The sequence below is a fragment of the Crocodylus siamensis genome, chromosome 4, assembly GCF_052110815.1.
Source record: "Crocodylus siamensis isolate JL-2025a chromosome 4, ASM5211081v1, whole genome shotgun sequence".
NCBI lineage: Eukaryota > Metazoa > Chordata > Crocodylia > Crocodylidae > Crocodylus > Crocodylus siamensis.
In genome coordinates, this window is record NC_143398.1 from 138,973,950 (window position 1) to 138,987,004 (window position 13,055).

At 45.0% G+C, this 13,055-nt stretch overlaps 1 protein-coding gene across 1 annotated transcript in view; it reads right to left on the minus strand.

Moving 5' to 3' along the window:
• PRMT8 (protein arginine methyltransferase 8) overlaps positions 1-13,055 on the minus strand; it is a 107,150-nt gene that overhangs the window by 43,685 nt on the left and 50,410 nt on the right. Inside the window, exons 3-4 of the mRNA XM_090041129.1 lie at positions 12,688-12,843; positions 686-749 (exon numbers count right to left, since the gene is read on the minus strand). Coding sequence (XP_089897255.1) covers positions 686-749; positions 12,688-12,843 — 220 coding nt within the window. The remainder of the gene's footprint in view (positions 1-685; positions 750-12,687; positions 12,844-13,055) is intronic.

The window sequence follows — 13,055 nt, forward strand, 5'->3', positions numbered from 1 at the left end:
TTTCACATTTAAACCTCATGTTTGTCTGCTACATTTCTTCTATGTTTTCCCACTCTTTAAACAGACAGACTGGCTAACAATCCTCTTCCCAAAGTGCTGAAGGCCAGCTAGAACCTGCCAGATGTACCAGTGCAGTTTGGAGCAGCACTGACAGCCATGGGATGTCCTGCCAAATATACAGCCCAGCTGACGGGCTAATGCATTGTCACTGTGGATGCAGTTACAGAGGTCTGGCATGGGATAGAGCTTTGCCAGCCAATACTGGGCTGGCTCTGCAGTAAAGAAATACCCTCCAGACCCTTTGCTGTAGAATTGCCACTACTATAGTTTCAGGACAGGGAAAAATACAGCTGCAGAATTTCCTGTGCGATGTAATAGAACTTTGGTCTGTTTAGCCGCATTGAATTACTATCCACTCCAGTTGTGTTCATTTACTTCGGTTGCTTATAAGCACTACTGGGCTGGTCATTATTTTTGGGTGGACTGTGATTTTCAGTGGTGTTCAGGAGGCCCAGGGCTATGAATGGCTGTCTTTGAAAAAACAAACAACTAAATAAATACATAAAGTGGGTATGCCAAACTATCATTTATACATAAGCTACACAACAGAAATCAACCACAAAGAGCAGGAGCCATTCAGCTCTTTTTTTTTTTTCTGCAGAAATTATTCTGAGATATGTCTTACTGTTGTCCAAGTGGTTCGCCTTGATAATTTTTTCTGAGTAGTCAGATATACTGGAGCATTCAATCTAAAGAAAAACAGGACAAAGAAGAGCTTTGTGTTAGACTTCAGAGGCGCTGAATAGCAGTACAATTTAGTGAAGACCGCAGAGCCTGGATGAAATGTGGAGTCACTGACAGCGGATCAGATCAAAGGTTTATGTGTAATCCAACCATAAAGGGGTGATATCTTAATAGGAGAACTGTGAAGTGTACACATTATAGGTGACCCTTTTTAAAAAAAAAAAAAAGCTTGTACAGTAAGATTTTTTCTAAATGTTAAGTGGAAATATGAGTGAAAGTAGTCCTGTGTCATACTTCATTACTCACCTGCAATATACCTTAATTTACCCCAATTAATTCAGACTATGTTGCAAAGAAGCAGCTGGCCATTAGAAGTACTGCAAAGGATAAATAGCAGGTTGCATCAACATCTGAACCATTTCAGCAGTGGTGCTCCACCTGTTTGGCTGGTAGGCCATATGGGCAGAGCCTGAGCCATCCACAGGCTGGATCCAGCTGGTGAGCTTGATCCAGCATGGAGTGATCATACCAGGGCCCCATCTGGTTGTGTAGTGGGACTCAGGGGTGCACCCTGGCTTCACCCTGGCCCTGTGGGGGGCAGGGGGCATGGCCCAGCTCTAAAGTGGGGAAAGGGGCATGGTCAGGCCCCATCCATTCCGGGGGGAGAGGCATGCCCTAGCCTCATCCAGCTGTGGAGTCAGAGGGAAGGAGCATGACCTGGCCCCAATGTGTTGCATGGGGTTTGGGGCTTAGGAATTTGACAGTGGAGGAGGGAGGCCATAATTATTAACACTTCTCCCTTGCTGCTAAAATTCCCAATCTGTAGGGAGCCCCATGGGTGGGATACCTATGGCTCTATGGGCTGCATTTGGCTTGTGGGCCAGAGGATGAGCACCCCTGCATTTCAGTATCAGTTTATTTGGGAAAATTACTGTTTATCATTACTAGAGACCAGGGGTGCTTAACTTCTAGCCCATAAGCCAAATGCAGTCTGCAGAGCCATGGTACATGGCCTGGCCTGCGGAGCTCCCCATGGGTCAGAAAATTTGGAAGCAGGGGAGCACTGGTCATTAATGCCGTCACCCTCCCTGGCTGCCAAATTTCCACCTGTCCTCCACCTGCACAGTCAGATGGAACTGGTCCAGGCCTTTTTCTCCCCACACAGGTAAATTGGGGCCAGGCCACACTTCTTTGCCACACATTGCATGGGTTGGGACTGGGCCAAGCTCCCTTCTCCCCATGCAGCTAAATTGGGACCAGGCTATCCTCTCTGCACCACTGCATGGAGTCCTGCTGCACCTGCTCTGGGCATTGGACTGGAGTCATGGGCCACATTTGGCCCATGGGGGGCCAGGCACTGCACATCCAGCCCATTGATGCAAAAGATTGAGGACCACTGCTACAGACCATCTCTGACAGCAGCATGTATCGTTGGAATTCTAAACATTTCCATATGAGAAATTAACTAACCGCTTCCCCTTGGTGCAGTTGCAGGGCATCGGCAGTGTCCTCATCTTGTCAGCTTTTACCTGTGGCATATTCTTGATGTTTCAAATATAGTTCTTTGTAATTGTGAAGGAGGTTTTGTAGTGCTGAGTTGGTGGCTTCCTTTGGTTGGCAGTAACCTTGAGCACAAAGGGGTTGTGAGCCCTCCTACGTTTCTGTGTACTCTGATATTATTTTACATAACATCCAGAATCCTCAGTTCAGGACTTTGTTTCGGTCATCTCCTATGGTAAGCACTGTGCTGTTTCCCAGACCTCTTTGAGAGGCTCAGAATTTTGTTCTGCTCTTGTGCTACTGTTGCACTCAGGTAATTTCATTCAACCTGATTTCCCTTTACTTATAGTGCAAAGATAATGAGAAGAGTATTGAGCACATTGGCTTTGACAGAGTTGCTTCTGATTTCATGTGATGTAAAGGGGTTCAATATTAATCACTTGCTCCTCCTTGACTTGAAATATATGTATATTACTGGGCCCAGATCTTCAATAGTATCTGAGCTATGTCTACTGTAGCTGGCATATGGGGCTTTCTTTCAGGTTTTCATTCCATATAGCTGTTTTTCCATTACCTGTCATGCCCTTCCCCAAACATGAAAGCAGCTGACAGCCAAGCTGCCTAAGCTCAGTGGAGCACAACATACACTGGTTTTACTCCCTGCTTCCCACGGTATGTCCCTGTGCTGTAAGGATGAAGGATGGCTTTAACCACATAGAAGTTCCCCTCTGCAAACAAATCCCCAGCTATGCCAGCAGGGCAGAATTCTGGCTATTTTGTACAGCACAAAGAAGCTGGAAATAAGGTTTGGGGGAATCCAGTTCCCAGTTTTCAAACGTCACATGATCCTCTTTCCCTTTTGGAAGGTTTCTTTGTGACTGGACACGAGGACAAGCAGAGGAGGTTATTAAGAATGTAAAGAAAATACAAAGAGGTAGACAGGTTTATTCAACAGCTCGTCACTGTGCTACCCTGGAAACATTGTTATAGTACTCAAGTCCTCTAAGAAAAAGGTCACCATTTACCAGCAGCCCCTTTTCAACTGACTCTATTTTCATATCTTTGAAAATGCTACAACCCACCTATGCTGTTTGATCAACTCTATACCCAGAGCTTTGATTTCATCCTGTGAAAGTGGGATATATCTGGATCAGTAAGTTGATTTAATTTTCTATGGTAACTTCTGTTTTGTATCAGGCTGTCCATGTTGTTTGAGTCTGAACATATGTCTAGCCTTGCCCATGACAAAGTTATTAGAATACATTCTGGTAAGTCCCTGCCCAGGAAGGATTCTTGTCACAGGTGAATGACAGGAACTGAGAAGTTATCACAGGGCAATCTAAAGTCACCAGTGTGCCTGTCTTACTACTGGTCTCTCCATGTGGAACAATGAATCCAAGACCCAAGGCCCACACTGACTGTGTCTGCATGAAGCCTGACAGAGGTGAGATGGGATGGTGGGGACGGGAGGGGAGGGAAGAGCCTGGAGTTTCTCAGCTTTGCCACCTGGCCAAAGAGAAAAGAGTATATCTAAGAAGAAGTGAAGGAGTGATTCTCTGGGGATCCACTGACACATGGAAAAAGACTGGGCTAAAGAGAGAGGAAGGGTAGGACTTTCTCTAGACTGAAATGATTAACATATTTGGTTACCCAAGTAATATGATCATACTTGGAGAAGGGCCATACTTGAGCAGGACCTTTGTTATTTTGCAAGGGTTTGTAATTGTCTAATACTTTATGGGCAATTTCTTCACTAAGCCTGTGCTGCTTGTTCTCCTGTCCCATTATGTCACTAGAGAGGTTGAATTGGAAGCCAGAGTACCCAGAGCTTGCTTCAGTTGTGGAAGAGCATGTGTAAGCTACCAGAGGTCAGGAGGTTCATGGGTTCATAGGAAAGTAGGTCTGGAAGGGACATACTGGTTATGTAGTCCAGCCCCCTGCTCAAGCCAGGATCATCCTTGACTAAACCATCCCAGCCAAGTGTCTGTCCGTCTAACCTGCTTTTGAAAGTTTCTCCGTTCTTGGATTCCACAACTCCTCTAGCCAGCCTGACCACCCTCATCATCAGAAAGTCCTCCTAATATCCATCTTAAATTTTCCTTGCTGCAGCTTGAGTCCATTGCTTCTAGTCCTGCCCCCTACAGCCACAGAAAAAACCGCCATCTTCTCTATAATCCTCCTTCAGGGATTTGAAGACTGTTATTAAATTCCCTTTCCATCTTCTCTTCTCCTAACCCTAATTCTTTTAGCCTTTCCTCATAAGTCTTGTTTCCCAAGCCCCTGATCACTTTTGTTACCCTGCACTGGATTTCCAAACTGTCCACATCCTTCTTGAAGTGCAGGGCCCAAAACTGGACATAGTTTTCCAGGTGAGGTCTCACCAGTGCTGAATACAGTAAAAGAATCACTTCCCTTGATTAGGCAGTGACACTCACGTTACTACAGGATGTCTGAGCTACTGATGTTAAGTATTAGGGTACTGGACTTCAGAGATCCATAGAAAGGCTCAGTGAAGAGACCAGTTCCTTGAAATGCACCCTTGAGCAAGGGACTGAGGGGACTTGCAGACACTCAGCTGCTGTGTCCACTTGTATCAGAATTGTGACAATACAGAAGGTGACTGGTTTGTAACACAGACCATAAGGTGTTCTGGAGTCCTTAAAGACTTAAACCTGCAAAGGTGACACCTGTAGCTTGAGAGGGCCAGCAGAGCTTTTATATTCTTTAGCTCTCTACTGGAGAGTTAAGTTCTGCAGAAGAAATTCTGAAACCTTTCTTTCTCCAGAAGTGGGGGTGCTTCCAGGCCCAGCAGCTCCCCGGTATCTGAAACAGCTGATTATTCAATGGAATTGATTCTCTGGATGAATTTTAATGCCCCCCAGTATGCACAGATAATCATCTAAGAAATGGCACAGCAGTAAAACAAGAAAATAACCTCATTACGCCAAAAGTTATGTTTGGAGTAATGGATTTCTTTGGGTTAGCAGGGACCTATAAGTAGGTCAGCTAGTCCATCCCCCAGTATTATGGCAGGATTAAATTAATTAGTAATTAATTAACCATCTCCCCAGGCAGCTTGTTCCATTGTCTGGAATGCTCTGAGTGTTGTAATAGTTTTCCAGATATTTTACCTAATTTTCACAGGCTGCAGCTTCGAGAGAGAGTTGATTCAAAACCCATGTGTGTTAGAAGATATACCTGCTATTAGAATTAATGTCTAAAATGACATGAAAGGCTCAGTGAAGAGACCGATTTGTTTAGACCAATTTGAAAACATTTTCATAACTACTGGTTTAACTGAAGCCTCTCTACCGTGGTTTGTTTAGTGATTTTCTGCTTTACATGGCGTGTTTTACCTGGGAAAGGTTGGGGGGGAGTCTTATTTTGTTGAAATAAGAAAGTGCACATAAGAAATAGGAAAGTACAGATATAAAGTGACAGAAAACTGACAGAAGGAAAGAGGAATAGGCATCACCCTTGAAATGACTAGATTTCATTGTTTTCAGCTGACTAGATTTCAAGCTGAAGGTATTCCTTGTTTTTTCCTCACCAGCGGGAACTATTGGCCCTTGTCATCTTTTAAATTCCCCTTTGTGATATTTATTTATAGGTTTCAACTATATCGTATTTGAACTGGATGGTACATATTCAGTTTTCTCCAACTTTCCTTGTGAGGTTTTTTTTATTTTAAATCTTTTTATAGGCCTGGAATAAGTAGTTAGGCCACGTGGCTTCTGTTCCCAGCTCTGCCATTAGCTCTTGTACTTTATGTAAGCACTCTGTGCCTTAGCTCCTTCACTGCACCAGCCATGTGTACTTAAATGTGCATGGCTTAATCTCTGAGACGGGCATTGGGAATGATGGCATTCATCTATTGTTGTAAAGTATTTTATTATCTAGGGAAAAATATCTTACCCAACCTCTGAAATCCCTCCATTTTTAAAAAATGTGTAGCCCATAACCCTGTGCAGTATTCTTAACTCATCTCTGAACATCGGTAGGCAATAAGGACGGATGCTGAAGTGGTGGGGTACAGCAATGCAGCCTGCCCCCACCCCCTTTGGCAGTGCACTGCATACGCAGTGACTTCTCTGAGCTCATCCAGCCGATCAGTACAGGCTCTCGCTACAGCTCCTGTTTTCGTGTAGGTCTGAATCCAGGGGGTGAGCAATACTGACATTTGTCCTTCCCCTCCCCACGTTCAGTGAACAGGGGAAAAGAAGGGAGGAGCAACAGTGCTCAGCCCCTGGGCTCCAGAGCTGAGTGTTGCCATTGCTCATCCCCTCCTTTCCTCAGCTCACAGAGGGGAAGGGTGCATTGTCAGGCTATGTCCTCAAACCTAGAGCCTCAGCCTAGCCAAGACAGCCATTCATCCCTACTCGGACTGATCCAGGATGGTCTGGAGCTTCCAGCAGGACCTAAACATCTGCCCACTCCCTGTTACTGAAGTGGCTGGCTGGGGTCAGTTGATCCTCTGCTTCACTATATAAACTCCTGTACAGGACAGGAAGTGTCTGGGCACGGGGCTCAACCCAACCCAAGACTGCTTTGTCATTCCCTCCAGCTTGCTCCTTGACTCCATTCTCTGCCAGATCTCCTGGCTTCTCAACCTGGTCTCTCCTAGATCCTGCTCTCAGATTGACCTCCTGGCTTTCAGACCCAGTCTGTCTTCCAGTTCTGCTCTCCATCCTGACTCTGCTTGGTACCTGGATCTCTGAGTAGCCCCAGACCAGATGCCTATGTCCCGGTGGGACATGAACAGCAGTGCCACTCTTTCCCTGGGCCCCAGAGCTGTGCTGACAGGGACTCTGAGCAGACCCCACCTTAAACAGCTGATGAGATCAGAAGGGTCCGAGTTCACTGGCATTGGCACTCCCTTTGGCAGTATAGTATGTGTAGTGATCTCTCTTCACTGCACTTACAACACATCCCTGAAGGGGGTATGGCTACCCCCACCTAACCCTCCGTAATAGGCAGTGCACAATAATTAGCTTGATTGATTTACACCCTTCTTATTACTATGACCCAAGTTGTTTTGTGGCTGTCTTGACTTGTTGACAAGAATTCCATTTGCTTTCCTGGCAGCACTGCTGCCCTGCCAAGATCCCTCTATTTAAAACGTGCTTTTAATTATTTCTTCCTGGAGGAAACACTTTCCATTTTCCTTTAATGAGCTGTCGTTGATTTTTTCTATCCATGATGCCAGCACACTTCTGATGGTGGAACTCTGTCAGTGGTGGAGCTTAAAAGCTTTCCAGTTTCCTTAGGTACCTTGACAATATTACCTCAATATTTGGAGTAAATAGAGCAGCAATAATGCCTACCAAGGTGTTTGTGATTCTGTTGAAGCCTTGTTTTACCTACTAGTGTGGTTAGTCTTATCTTTGCTGTCTTCCAAGCTGTACATGAAAACAGTGGTGTCATACCTGTGAACAAATCATTTGAGAGACCCCTTATAATATTACTTTCAGATAAACTGTCAGTAATGCTCTGCATTCTTCTTTTATCTAATTTTCCTATGGGATTTACCTAAAGCCTTGCAGGGTATTTTCTGCAGCTCTATATTTGCCCAGTGACTTTTCACAATCCATTGAAAGCTGAAACGTTGTTGGTCTGCATGACATTTAGTGGAGGATGAGGTGGGATGGGTATTAGGGCTGTGTGAAGCTCCGGTAGCTGATTGGATTCGGAGGAGATTCAGCTCAATTCAGCGACTGAATCTCCAAATCTGAATCGAATCGGGAGACCCATTAGAAGCTCCGAGTCAAATTGGAAGCCTCTGAATCAATTCAGAGAAGATTTGGCACCACTTTGGAGATTCAGCCATAGACTAAACAGGCAGCAGGACATAGCCCACCGCTTGCCAAGATTGGAGTGGGGGGTTTGTTGTATGCAGGCACTGCCACTGCTTGCCCAGATGGGGTGAGGGAGGGTCATGGGATGTGGATGTGTCAGCGCTAGGACTGGGGGCTATGCCCTGCTCCTGCTTGCCCAGCTGCGATGGAGGGAGGGAACACAATGCAGGCACACCTCACTCTAGGTGGAAGGGGACAAGCAGCAGCAAGGGATATCCCACCACTTGTCCAGCCAGGGTGGTGGGGCACAGGATACGGGCACTGCCACCACTTGCCCAGCTGGGGGGGAGAGGTGGTGCAGGATGTGGACACAGCAGTGCTGGGAGTGAAAGCTCTGCCCTGCTGCTGCTGCTTGCCCCCTTCTGCCCGGAGCAAGCAATGCCTGCATCATGCCCCTGCCGCCCTGGTTAGGCAAGGAGCAGAAGGGCAAAGCCCCCATTCCCAGTACTGCCACGTCCACATCAACACAAGCAGCACCTGCATCCTGTGCACCCCCACCCCGGCTGGGCAAGCAGCGGGTTATGCCCTGCTCCCGCTTGCTCCCTTCTGCCTGGAGCGAGGTATGCCTGCATCCTGCGCCCCCCCCCCCCCATCCCAGCTGGGCAAGTGGCAGCAGGGCATAGCCTCTGCCTCGAGCACTGCTGCACCTGTGCCCCCCTTCCCTCTTCCCTGAGTCCTGCACCCCCCACCCCAGCTGGGCAGCTTGCCTGAACTCCAATCCCTTCCTCCCTCATGCCCCTTCCCTCCCCCCTTCGCCAACCACAACAGACTTACCAGCTGGAGGTAGCTGTGTCCAGCATGGTGAGGACTGCTGCCTGTTTAGTCTGTGGCCGAATCTCCAAAGCAGCATCAAATCTTTGGATTCAACTTGCCTGGATCAAATCAGGACAGTGATTTGAATCCCTGAATTGAATCACTGTCCCTGCGAATTGGCCGCATCCAAATCTGAAGTGAATACTTGCCACTTCACACAGGCCTAAGAGGTATGCCCATGAAAAGGTCAAGTCACATTTGATGTCCGGTCTTCAGGGGAGCACAAGCTTTGCTCCATTTCGGCACTTTCGTGGGTGTAAACCCACCCCCCAAAATGGATGGGAGAGTCATGACCTTACTCCCACTACCTACCTTCAAACATGCTGCAGGACTAGCTTGCAGAGTGAACACTGAAGCACTATAACAGGCACATCCCAAAGAACCTGTCCTGGGGAAGAATACTGGCTCCCTTAAGTACAATTCATTTCCTTAGCTGTATCAAATCCCACTGCACCCTGCTGTGTGGAGTTTGCTGAATCTAACTCTCTAAGATCATTTAAAAAGCTCCTGTTTCATTGCCCTGACTCACATTTTTCCCTGCCTTGGGTATTTAAGTACACGTCTTTTCTTTTCTTTAACTTTGTGTTCCTAATACTTTCAGAATTGGAACATAGATATCTCCCCAACTTTTCTAGCTAGATTTATGTTTAAGAGGGCATTCTGTTTCATGAAAAATTTTGAGATTTAAAAAATCTGCCTCCATTCCAATGAGGAACAAAAGTCCCCAAATTCTTATACTTGTGAAGAAGGGGAATACACACACACATGCACACACCACACAATTACAGATAATCAAGTCCTTTTGTTTCAATGTTGACTGACTTTTCTGTCGTATCATAGAAAATCTAAAACATAAAAAAAGTTTGAAAACAAACACTCGGAACATTTTATTCTGAAAATGCTGAAAAAGAATATTTTGACATTGTCAGCTCTTCTCCTGTAGTTTTCTTCCAGCATATACAGTACCAGTGAAATCCACCTGACTCCACAAGTGCTTAGATTTTGATGCAACAACATCTTCTGACAGGGTATGGTTCTGTCTCAATTTCTCTTGCTGGTTGTGGTTCTAACTCCCTCAGACTTTTCCCACTTCTACATGAGATTTGCCTCCTGTGTCAGCTTGATGCCCTGAAGCTTTCTTCTTTTTACATTGACCATCCACTTGCATCTCCAGATTTTTTTCTGCTCACTGTGTTCTTATTGCTTCCTTTTAATGATCTCCACTCTTGCTAGCCCAGCACATAGGGAACTATTTCCCCTTATGTTTCAAAGAAACCCATACGACCAGTTCTGCCCCAACTTTACACAGAATGGGGACCAGTGTTTCATGAATACTACAACTACTTCAGAGGCCTGTGGTAAAAAGCCCAACAAAGCTAACTATGCCATTGCACCCTGGAATTGATATCTAGGTCACTGGCTCAGAGAGAGGTATAGCATATAACCTTGTGCTGCTTTACAATCTGAATGTATCCATCATACTAATTTGCTGTAGCTCTGTAACATTCCCTGTATTGTGTTTTATCTTCTAATTTAATTACTCCTCAGTTCAGTTTACGTCAACCGTATGTCTTCATGTCATAATGTGTCAGTTTAACTCATAATTACCTTTGCTGCCAGGTTTAACTAAAAACACCCTAGAATTCATATACATTTGTTGAGGGAGCCTATTCTTTTGTTAATTTATTGTGTATTGAGTGCCAGAAGTGACCACAAGTGCAAAGGTCATCTAAAGTATCTAGTAGTCCCTCATGGTTTCACCCCCTCTAGGAACAAGCACTCCCTTTCCTATATCTTAGGTTCTTACAACAGGCATCTCCCAAAGAAGATCTTGCCTGGTTAAGAATTTTACTGTTTCTGTCTCCATGTTGGCCCTCTTCTACTGGTAGACTCACAGTGCTGCTAGAAGATGGTGGAGCAAGTACTCAATGACAAGGAAATATATTCAGGAACATGAATTGGGAAACGAGAACACCAAGAGAAGAAGAAAAGTGAACTGGGTCTTGGATTAGAAGAGACGTGGATCACAGATTAATAAGAAATGAGAGGGTGTTGTTTATGACACTCCAGCTGGTAGATCAGGTGTGGACCATAGCTATCATTAGAAAAGCTGCTTTTGCCAGCAGCTCCTAAATGGTCCAATCTGGTACCAACATTTTTTTGTAATCTAGAGAAAAACTGGGGCATCTCAACACTGCTTGATAATGTGTGACAAATGTTGGTATTTTAACATGCTCTGAAATCCAGGATGGGCTGAGGATATTTGCCCTGATTTGATGACCTAGAGTTCTGTTCTGTCCTGCATGGGGATCTAGGTCTACTGTCACAGAGACCTCAAGTGAAATATGCTGCTCATATAAAAAGAGCTGGTTCTTTCTTTCTCCCAACCCAGTCTGGCCTCTAAATCTAAAGCATTTAATAATAGTTTCTCCATCTCCATTTTGCAGTTGTGAATTTGATGCAGCTGAGGTTTCGGATTAAGCATCCAAACATTATGGGATCAAAGTCAATGCCCACTTTAGAATATTTGGGCCTAAAACTTGCTTTAGCTTCTTTGCATTTCATGCCTCCTGACTCATAATAAAGACCCTCCAATCTGGCCCTTGGTGACTTCAGCACAATCCCTTTGCTTTCAGTGCACAGCTGTAGCTGACTGGAATTTAGACAATTATTTTGTCGAGGAGGCACAAAAAGAAATAGAATCCCACTCTCCTCCTCTGAGCTGTGTTAGTTCTGCAGAGGAAACAGGAGTGGAAAGCAATAAGGACTTGCATCTGTCATTTTAAAGTCAGCAGAAATAACTCTGAATGCACACGGGGACCAGATCTGTGTAGTAAGAAGATGCAATTTCTATATAATAACCTCTCAAGAGTAGAACTACACTTTAATGGTCCTAATGTTCAGTGCATTTAAGGTAATCATTCTTTGCCTCTCCCCAAGTGCAGTAATAGATACCAGAAAGCTTGCAGATGCTTTTTTTGTTTGGGCTCCTCTGGTTGTTATACACAGGGACTCTATTGGAAGAATCTGCTCCTGATGATTTGAAAGTGCTGAGAACATAAGTCAAATTAGAAAAATCAACACGTTCCCTCTTGCTGAAAAGAGGAGCCATTCTCTTTAAATTTTTGTATCAAAAAATGAATGCAGATGTTTTTGAGTAAGATCACTGCAGATTACACAAACAGCTTAATGTAGCTGTGTCAAACACATTTGAGTTGGCAGCTACATCTGCTGCTGCTGCTTGCCTCACTGCCACAGATTTACATGGCCAATAGGGTTCACAAACCAGAAACTCAGTGGCCAGGACAGTAGTAGCATTAACCTCCTGGGTGCTGGGTCCACCAGCGCAGCTGCTCTGAAAAGCTCTACAGGCTGGATCCGGTGGTGCGTCATCCAGTCTACAGGAAACCCTGCAGACTACAAGACTTGCTTTCCTGGGCTTGGTCCAGCCTGTGGGCCATATAGTTGACTTAATGCAAGGAGAACTGAAAGAGTGGAAGGAGGAACCCCTTCATTTCTTAGCGAGAACACCATGGGCCAACAGCATCTTAATTGTTGCAAATGGGTATAGTTCCATTGGAGTCATTACAGGTGCTGCATCCAGCTACATCAGGGAAGGGCTGTGCCCAGAATGTAAAAGGGAATTTTGAACTAAAATATGGAAACACACGCAAAAATGAAACACCAAGCTGGAAAAACAAAATCAAGCCCTACTCCCCTCCCCCGCTCTTCAACAACAACCACCACAATAAAAGTTATGGAAAATTCTTCTTACCCCATATACCTTCTTGGCTCCTGCCTTGGCAGCAAACATGGAGAGGATCCCTGTGCCACTTCCAACATCCAATACAATCTTATCCTTAAAAACATGCTTGTTGTGATACATGGAATTTCGATAAGTTAGTGTACGCACCTCATCCTTTAACATTTCCTGTATCAGGGAGAGGAAAAGGCATTGTGTGTTTACTTCTGGCACAGGATTTGCAGCATCATTACAATTCAACATTAACACATCATTAAAATTCAACCTGAATAGTTTTTTTGAGTTCTTTGGACCAAAAACAGGATTCATTATACATCAAAGCAACTTTAAAATGCAAACCACTCATAAGTGAATTATTAACAATGAGCACCATCTCATTT